The 9890-nt window shown below is 35.6% G+C and overlaps 1 protein-coding gene across 1 annotated transcript in view; it reads left to right on the top strand.

Moving 5' to 3' along the window:
- The window catches only part of gsdmeb (gasdermin Eb), an 11642-nt gene extending 1767 nt beyond the window's left edge, over positions 1-9875 (top strand). Inside the window, exons 3-10 of the mRNA XM_030157034.1 lie at positions 356-548; positions 926-1100; positions 3864-3984; positions 4103-4219; positions 8121-8248; positions 8346-8511; positions 8631-8704; positions 8837-9875. Coding sequence (XP_030012894.1) covers positions 356-548; positions 926-1100; positions 3864-3984; positions 4103-4219; positions 8121-8248; positions 8346-8511; positions 8631-8704; positions 8837-9064 — 1202 coding nt within the window. The 3' untranslated portion in view covers positions 9065-9875. The remainder of the gene's footprint in view (positions 1-355; positions 549-925; positions 1101-3863; positions 3985-4102; positions 4220-8120; positions 8249-8345; positions 8512-8630; positions 8705-8836) is intronic.
- Positions 9876-9890: the final 15 nt, after the last annotated feature.

Below are 9890 nucleotides of genomic sequence, written 5' to 3'. Positions count from 1 at the left end.
AACACTGACAGGGACCTTATTTTTTTACAATGAATATTGATTATATTTGCATAATTGTCATCTAATAGTATGGTGTGTATTAATATATCTACTGAAATTAATAATCTGAACACTTCTAACACTGACAGTTCAGGACTGTGAGAGCTTCACACTGGAATCTGATATTGGTCACATTTTAAAGAATAATGTAGCTATCAGACAAACAAAAAACTAGATCTGAGCACTAAACTAGGACTGTGAACGTAGGTTATGTGCTATAGTGTAGCATATAGATTAATACATTGTAAAGGTGCATCAGTTCTTTTTTCCAGTTGATTTTTGACCACATTAAACCTTAACTTTTCTCTGTCCACAGTTGTCATTGAGTCTGACTTCATTACATACAATGGGTCATATGGTGACAACATCCAGGGAACCATAGGTGCACAGTTTGTCCACACTAATGTCAACCTGGAAGGAAAAGACTCCTCCAAACTGCAGTCATCATTTGGTAGTTTGAAAAAAGAGGAAGTGGACGTGCAGAAGCTGCTAAAAGCATCTAAAGAAAGGTTAGTTTCACACCCAAGTATCACTTATATGGACTGTTTAATTACACACACTTTGAATTCTTTAGGAGGACATTTTGAAGCAGTAGGAATGAACTTTGTCCAACCATAAAATTGCCCACAAAACATGAGGCTTAGTTGAATATTAACACTCACATCACGTTTAAGCAAATTATGTCAAGTTAAGTTTGTATTAAGTTAAGTTAAGTTTAATATTAAGTTGTTAAGACAATTTCTGACAATACATTTCTGGTAGTCTATATATATATATATATATATATATATATATATATATATATAAAACAAAACTGTTATTTTGTTTTAGTTTTATTGAGTCATCACACTGATGCTGCAAAATCTCTGTAAATCTGTTCTCTCAGGGTCCTGGACATGTCCCACTGTTTAATCCAGCAGACCAAGGAGAAACATCGAAGGACATTTGGCATTGTGAAGGAATGTATTGTGACCACTCAGCCCTGTTCGGTCATAGAGGATGTACAACAGGGTGGACAGTGTGGAGGGCTGCTGAGCCTCTGTGGACCCGCAAACCCAAAGGTATCAGCTCTGTAACTCTTGGTTTTAGAGTAGTGTAGATGTTTGTCATGGAATGTTTTATTTGGTGCTGACCGATAAATTGTATTGATATGAACATGCGCGAAAATGCATCATGTAATGAATCAGAAAACCGTTTAATTTACACACACAAACCACCCATTTCTCTGAGATTTTCCAGTGCACTGCTTTATGAAAAAGTGTTGGAATAACACGGGGAAATAATAGTAGACCACTCACTATTTGACGAAGGACATGATGATGATGATAAATTATTTAATTAAATTGTTTTTGTTATCTCAAGAGATGTTTTTTGTCAAGATGAAAATACTTATAAGTGGGAGCAGGAGAAATTAAATATTAATAGGCAATAGTTATAATGTGTTACATAAATTCTTGTCCTTTTTTAAATGGTATTAATGGGCAACTTGTTCAATAACAGCATGGTTGGCTGTTGGCTTTTTCCTCCTTTGAACCATCCCTCATTATATTGGCCTTTAGAAATCCACTACTGGTTGAGTGTATTTATCACAAGTCATTACAAAACTGAATAACTATTGCAGAATTTCCTCACAATGAATGGGTCTTTAAGGCAGAAAATCTGTGTGAATGATAACTTCACCACTCACTGTTATATAATACGTATGTACCACATTTTGCACCGAATGTTTGGAAACATCCTGTCTTTTTATCATTTTTGAGAAACACATTCATGTTCCTATTGTAATTTGCAACAAACTAGGAAATTTAAGAAGATTTATTTCATCTAAACAAATACGTACGTGTGCAAGTATTGGTGAGAAAACCTTAATTTTCATCAAATTGTTACCTTAAGCTGTAACAGTAGGTTTTAGATGAAATACATGTAGCTCTGTCACTTTCCACTTCATCTCTATTTACAACAGCTTTATAGAACATGCTAACTCATTATATACATGTAAATTAAATGCCATATAGGCATGACTGAATGCATGAATGTATGTTTCTAAGTTTGATGGTTCAGTATTGATACAGGTCAGTTAAAGCTGGGCTATAAAACAATAATGATACATATCGCGATATGACTTTTCCTCAATAGAAATATGAGACATGCTCGATACAGTTTCGATAGAATTCATTCGTCCATGTTTTGACAGACATAAGAACAGCCATTCATAATTAAGTAGCGCCGCACCGAACCAATCACACTAGAGCCACAGCAAGTTAGGTCAACACACACAGCACAGGCGTAAGAGCAGATTCAGCACACACGCCGAGAACTTGGGCGACTGGGTTACTGAAAAGTATGGTGTGGCATAGAATTTGGGAGTCAGATATTCAAAGCATGTTAAGTTTCATTTTCAGTTTATGCCCGTTATGGCACTTACGGAACGCACCCCCACAAATTGTACGTACCCCTGGCATTGTTTCGTGAAGATGGTCTGTTTTGTTTGTGTTCTCTTTTCAAACTTCAAAGCTTTTGCCTGCTGGTCAGACTTTTAGTTTAGTTTTAAATATATGTACCTGTTTTACTGATCTGAAACAGTTGTATAATGCTCTTCAGCACATCTGTCATGTTCAACCTCTGACAGAAAATAAATCATATTTAAATCAAAAATAACCTTCTGATGTCTTCACAACTAACTTAATAGTAACAGAAAATTTAAGCTAGACAAAAATAGTGATTTGATTTATATCATGACACATATCGATATCGTCTGATTGAAAAAATTATTGTGATAGGATTTTTTTCCATATCGCCCAACCCTAAGGTCAGTATTTACAGCTTGGCTGCTGCTCCATCCTCCAGCACCATCTTTACCTGCAACAAGATAATGACCCAAACATCCATCTAAGCTCTGGAAGGTGTATGTAAAGAGAAAGCAGTCAGCTGAAGTGTTATGGCCTGCCCAGTGACCTGACCTAAATCCTGCTGAACTGATCAATATATGAGAAAGAAATATCCAACTAGCTAAGAACACCTTTGGCAGGTTTAAGAAGAGGCATGGCAAAGTATTACAGCTGAATGTTTGGAAAACTAACCGTATATATGCAAGTTAGAAGGTGTAAAACTGGAGATTTTTTTCAATTAAAGTAAAGTTAAACTGTTTATTAAAGATTTGCACTGTTACCTGTACATATGTGGATGTATTTGGTCAAAATAAATGTACATGACATTAAATGATATAATTTGTTGTATATAAACACTAGGAACACATGTCTCAAAAACGATAAGACTGGATGTTTCACAACTTTTGACTCTGCAGTGGCACTGTCATCTGTGTATGTGAGGAATTATTTAGAGATGAAATACTGTCAGTTATTTTTTTTATGTGCTGAAATCCTGTTCCTATTAGTGGTATCCTACATTTGCCAGGATGAGATTTACTTCTGCATAAAACTGTCTTTTTAGCAGAGTGGAAGACGAAAAGGAGAAATGAAATTAGTTCTCCCACAAAAATGTTTGCCAGCTCTGCAACAGCTGGTCAGAACAATGGATTTTTTCTCGCTGTTCTGTAATTCACTTCCTCTCTCTTATCTTACTAAATTGTTATAGGGCCTAGTTAAATGTAGAAAACAGGGACTGAAATCATGTGGACATTTACCACTCATGTCCTTAACACCCACCTATAAAACCAGCACATTCAAAAGGATGTGAAAATGAAAAAATGAAACTCCACAAATACAGTGAAAATCACCAGTTTTTTCAGCAGTGATAAATTGTGAATATAACCTTTAATCCTGTAAATGGTAAAAGAAGTGAATTTTTTTGTTGTAATTCTGCAGTTTTCACTGAAGGAGAACAGCAGCCTGGGAAAAGACAGTAATGTTACCATGGAGATTCCCCCGCACACAACCATTGCCTATACCGTCATAGAGCTAGAGGTCAAACATGATGGACGATACGGTAAGAAATGATCCATTAATTTACATTAATTAAATACACAGATGAACAAAAACAACTCTGCCTCATATCACACATAAATATTTGATAGAGAAGTGTATCATTGTGTGTTTTTTAACAGATCTGTGTCTGACGTCTGATACCACTGGAGGATTTGAAGTAGATGGTTCTGCTAAAGCACTGCTGTGTACTGGGGATGCTCCTTCACAGGCATCTGAAAACACCCTCCTTACACAAGGTAAATGACTGGTTTCTGTTTGTGTCCTCACTCTGCAGCTATAAAACACATAACCATAAATTAGGTCACTGCTGCTGCTGGCATATGTGTTATTGTCAAGTAAACACACACATTGGACCTGTTGCGTCTTATCTGAAAGATGGGATAACTCTCTGTAAACATGTGCTTTGACCTACATTGCATAACATTTTCATTCCTTATCATTTTGTGTCAAATTACTGTCCCAGGTCATTCACTCAGAATCCCCTGAAAAATATGGAGAAATGCCAAATATTACATGTGAATCTCTAACAGTTTTGCGACTGCAGCCCTTTGAAATGCTCATTCACTCTTATGTATTTTGCTGAATGAACCCTTTGGCTCAAATTGTATCAGTAATCGCTCCTTTCATATTACATCTACAGCTGTGAAACTCACCAAATAGGGCTAATTGTTCCTCTAAAATTCCAATATGACTTCAGATCTTATGTATGTTTTGTACTTGCAAGGCTCTCAAAATGGGTCAAAATTCAAAACAAAGTGGCATATCTCTTCTTTTTCTCACGCAAACATGAGGCTAAATTATATTTATTCTTTCATCTATGACCCATTAACATGTCAGTGTGTTATCACAGTAGCCATATTTATTAATGTTACATGTCAGCCACTTTTTTTCAAATGTGTACAATCGTTAAGTATCCTCACAACTGCCCATTTTCTTTTCCTAAACTGCACATGTATACAGTCATGGTCATCATTTTTTCATATATTGTGTATTGTTTATTAAGATCCCCATTAATTGTGCCCTAGAGCATTGCAATTCTACCTTTAAATACATGCTTCTACAGAAACAGAACATTCTCCTGGATGCATGTTAAAAAAAAATGCATTTAAAAACATCAGATGTCATAGTCAGTTCAAGTCAGTACGTGCAAATTCATCAAATCCCGTACCTGAAATAAACAAATATATTATGGTCAGTGCTTACATACAACTCTTGAATAAAACCCAGTAAAGGAGTTGCATATGTTTACTGAAAATGTTCATACATTGTAGAGATGTTCCAAAGAGGATCCTCATTGGCTTTTTCAAAATTAATTTTTTTTTTTGTTAATTTGGTCAAACATAGGGGTAATGGACTCCACATTTTCATTGCTCAATATATTAAGATACATATATAAAAATTAGTCTTTGCCTTTTGGATTAGACTCCTGCCCTCTATGGGCTATGCAAAGTCTTAGACAACCTTTAGTTTTGTTGTTTCTACAGGGTTGTAAATGGGTGCGTGTCTTTATTTCTAACAGGAAATATGCAGGAAATATGTGCACAGTATTGAAACACACAAACACACACAAAAATCCAGGGTCACCGCAAGGTCTTAGAAAGTCTTAAAAGTCTTGAATTTACAAGTCTGTATTTAACACCTTAAAAAAGTCTTTAAATGGTATTAAATTTGATATGGTCTTAAATTATGTTGCCATAAACTTGTTGGCTGTATTGTGTTTAAATGTGTCTGTTAAATGTCCAAACTGCAAAGTAACGTTAGTCGACTCAGTTCCACCTGTTCTAACCCGACAATTTATACTGAAATGAGGAACCAATTATTGCTAATTTTGCAGCCCCCGGTGAGGAATGACTCAGAATGATGGCAATCAAGGCATTGGAGTAAATGAATACATTTTCCTAAATTCTAGGAGTTATGAATTTTTGCCAGAATAGCTGTGAAATTGGCATTAAATTCTGTTCTAAATAGTCTTGAAAAGTCTTAAATTGAAGTTGTAGAAACCGGTAGGAACCCTGAAATGGGGCAGTTTCTGCAGGTAAAGTCATTCAGTAAATCTCCCACTCTTTTGGGTTGACTGTCTTGATGTTTTCTTAAATGCTCTTGTGTTATATTACACACCTTCAGAATGTCCCAGAGGTTTTCATAGCCTTTTAACCATTTCTCTGTCCAGATGAACCCATATGGCTTCTATAATATTCATATTTTTTTCTGAAATGCATGGAAATATGTAAGAAAAAAAATGCATTAAAAAAACAATATTGTAGAGGCTCTATATTCCTGCATATTTCTTGTTAGAAATTAAGACACATGCCATTACAACCATGAAAAAATAATGAAATTAAGAGATGCTTAAGACTTTTGCACAGTTCTGTATATGTACTGATAACATGGGATTCTACATTATAAAATTGTGTCGCAAGCCGAAGTGCCACAGTCAACCTGCTCTCAATTTTTAACCATTCAAAATAAAAAATGTTACTATTAACATTAGTGACATGAAAATACTGGAAAACAAGACATGTGGCATTAATCTTTCTTTTTGGCATTTGCCTATATCATCTGGCAGTTAGTCCAATTGCAAAAGAGCAATTACTTCAAGTTTAATTAACTCAAATGTCAAGTATTTTCTGCATTTTTTACTATAACTAGTGCATTTACCATTTACTGACAACTGTATCAATGTTGTGACCAGAACAGTTTATAATCAAGTGTGGTGCCCAGTAGTTTAATTTCCTTCACAATTTAAGTTGTGGTTCATTCTTTAGGAAGTAGTTTGAGTCTAATACTATACTCTTTGTTTTAGATGTATTAATAATCATGTTGTTTTCCAGGATCCATTTTTCAATCATATCTAGCTCTGTATTTAACCCTTTCATGCATAGTGGTCACTACAGTGGACAGCTTTTCAAAGGTGTTCTCTTGTATATTCATGGGTTTTGATGTTTTAATTCCATATCAGCCAACACAGTGGATGCTTATGCATCATCCCATACACTGCAATTCATACCATCACTGTAACTTTGCTGTTCTAGATAAACCTGATCTGCAGTAACATGCTTGAGTGTAAAAAAAAAAAATCCTTATAATTGCTGTAATTAACAGCTTTGTTTTGTTTTAAACAAAAGGTTTTTGAGGGGTTTTTTTTGCATATTATCTCTATTATCTTAAAAAAAAAAGTCATAATTTTCACACAGTATATCAGTAAATACAAGTTTCTTTGCCTCTAAAATTAAACGCATGGTGTCCAGCTGAGTGGACATTTTTGTAACGCCATGAAAAAAAGGTTCATAAAAAAAATCAATCACATTGTTTTTTTTTCATGCCTAAAGAGAAATAAAAACATTCAGGAAAAAAATCTTGATAATGGTTCTCATAATTCATGCATGAAAAGGTTAAATTGCCTTTGCTGATGTCATTGCCAATGCAGATACTCTGCCAGAATACAGTGCATTGATTATTTAGCATGTTTCAAAACAAGTATTCTATAGACACTCTGTCAGAATAATTTCCATTAAAGAAAACTCTGTTGCTATTTTTAAGATAGCTTTTCATCCAGGTGAATGCAGAGGGTCTGAATCCTTAGGCTTCACATGTTTCAAGCAGAGGGTTGTGGTCAGTAATGCCAAATGTGGCTGTAAAATGTAAAATGACAGCTCCATAAATCATTTTGTTGTCCAGAGTCTGTTGTCTGTCATTTGTACTAAGGCAGTGCACAAAGAGGGACCCTTTCCTTTTCTGTGAGCATGCTAGAAATTTGTAGCCAGACATTATGTAACCATCATTTGTGTGTTTGTACAACATATTTATATATCTGAGGAGGATCTGACAAAAAAATGGTGTTACTGAGTTTATTCTGAGGTTTGGATTTTAATGTGTTTACTGAAATATTTACAGCAAATGTTTGTTTTTTCAGGGGAATCTTAGAGGATGACATGGGAAATTTTTCTTTAATGTTTCTTTAATTTTTCTTTAAGTGCAGATACTGGATGTTTTGGTACAAAATGACTTGTTGCTGTATATAAGAGATCTTCTACATTAATAAAAACTGTAGCACGTTTAACACATTTTTGGCTTTGGTGGTGGTATAAGACTGATAACTGAATGATTTGATAGAAATTGTATTTTTTTCTCATACAGAGTTGGAGAAACTGAGCCATTATTTCCAGTTGCTGTCAGATCTTCCTGCCTCAACAAAGTCCTCTCTGCTCCAGCAAATCACCAAGGTTATAGTGGACCGAGCAGCCATCACTTCACTTGAGAACATGGTGAGGAGGATGGAGAGCGCAGAGGCTCTGTGTGTTGTGGATGTTCATTATAAACTAGATTTGCATGAATTAAACAGTGCCTCTTCCTCTGTCTCAGCTGCACCAGATGTGTCTGAATGAGAGTCCTGCCAAGGGCGAAGTTAAAGCAGAGTCTCACAACCAGGACATCCAGGCCCTTCTGGAGGCTCTGGTGCTGTCTGGTGATGCAGGGCAGTCTGCGTCAACCCTCAAAGCCCTTCACCTCATTGTCAGCGCTTTAGATGGTGAGGAACTTTCATTGCGAAGCCTTTTTTTTTTTTTTTACTTTATCCATCATATCAGTTAATTTATGAACCTCACATCGAACTTGTTTTCATTGTATTTTTGGGTCTTTGTCTTTCAGAGATGACAAACACTTGTCTTACTTTGTTGGGAATGTGCTGCAGTCCCACAGTATTAAAGACCCTGGAATTGCTGGTTAGAAAATCTTTTTTTTTTCTTTCTTTTTTTTTTTTTTTACAAAGAAAAACGCCACAGCATGCGATATGAGTCATTTTTTAATTACACCTCACAGTCACCGATGTGCCTGTTTATTTGCTGTCCCACCAGGTGCAGCATGTATCGGGTAGCAGAGAATTACCTCAGAGCGGTGCAGGTCTGGCTGCTCTGACAGGAGACGTCTATGAGAAGACTCAACATCTGTTTGCATCCTCTAATTTGTCCCTGAAGAGAGACGGGGACACCCTGAGGACAGAAATAGAGCATCAGGCAGGAAACCTTCCTCTGGTCCTCTGCATCGCCATCAGAGGCCTCGCCGCATTGGTGCACACTGTTTGAACCGATCACACTTTCATATCCCACAGGAACAAGTGTCAGTTCACAGTGTTTTTTACTTTCTTGGTGCAGTAGATTTTCTCTTTAACACTGGTGTATTTTACTGAAGTGTAAAGTTGTGTGTAGAGCCAATCTGATGTTTCAGACAATCAGTCACAATGTTAATCAGTCCATTCAGGTGCTTAATAGGCTTTGGTTAATTATGAAAGACGTTTTCTCTGTTTAATGAGATTTTACTGAACAAGCAGGTATTTTGTAGTTTTTAAATACAAAATAACCATTACCATCCTTTCAAAATGTTTAATCATTGATGTAGGACTCAATGTGTAAAGATGATAATTTAATGACTTAAATGGATTACAAAGTTCTCAGAGTAGAAATGAAAGAAAGCAGATTTAATGATCTGGTTGTTTTAGTCTTTTGTGTTCAGACTGGCATGGGTTAATGCTCCTTGTCTCAAAGTAATCTGCACTTAAGGTAGTAGATTCTGAGTAGATAATTGCACTTTTTGACCTTAACTGTTCAACTAGTCTACCCTTACATCCTCTAATCGCTTTTCAGTTCTCTTTCACATGCAAATATTTATGTATGGATAAATGAATTCAGGAGTTTTACTATGCAACTACTGACCTCAGTCTGACAAAAACTGAACAAAAAGGATTTAGACATGCAAAGATGTCCTTTGATTTTGTTTTGTTTGTAGAATTTCTGTGGAGTCTTTCAATTATGTAAACCTGTCACTGAGCATAGTAAGATGACGTGCAACCTTTTGTATCTGCATCTGTTATGTACGGTTGTATTAAAATAATCAGAAGAGAAAATGTCATGT

This window comes from Sphaeramia orbicularis, chromosome 16 (assembly GCF_902148855.1).
Source record: "Sphaeramia orbicularis chromosome 16, fSphaOr1.1, whole genome shotgun sequence".
NCBI lineage: Eukaryota > Metazoa > Chordata > Actinopteri > Kurtiformes > Apogonidae > Sphaeramia > Sphaeramia orbicularis.
Note: the sequence above shows the minus strand (reverse complement) of the source record. Positions and strands in the feature narration are given on the sequence as shown.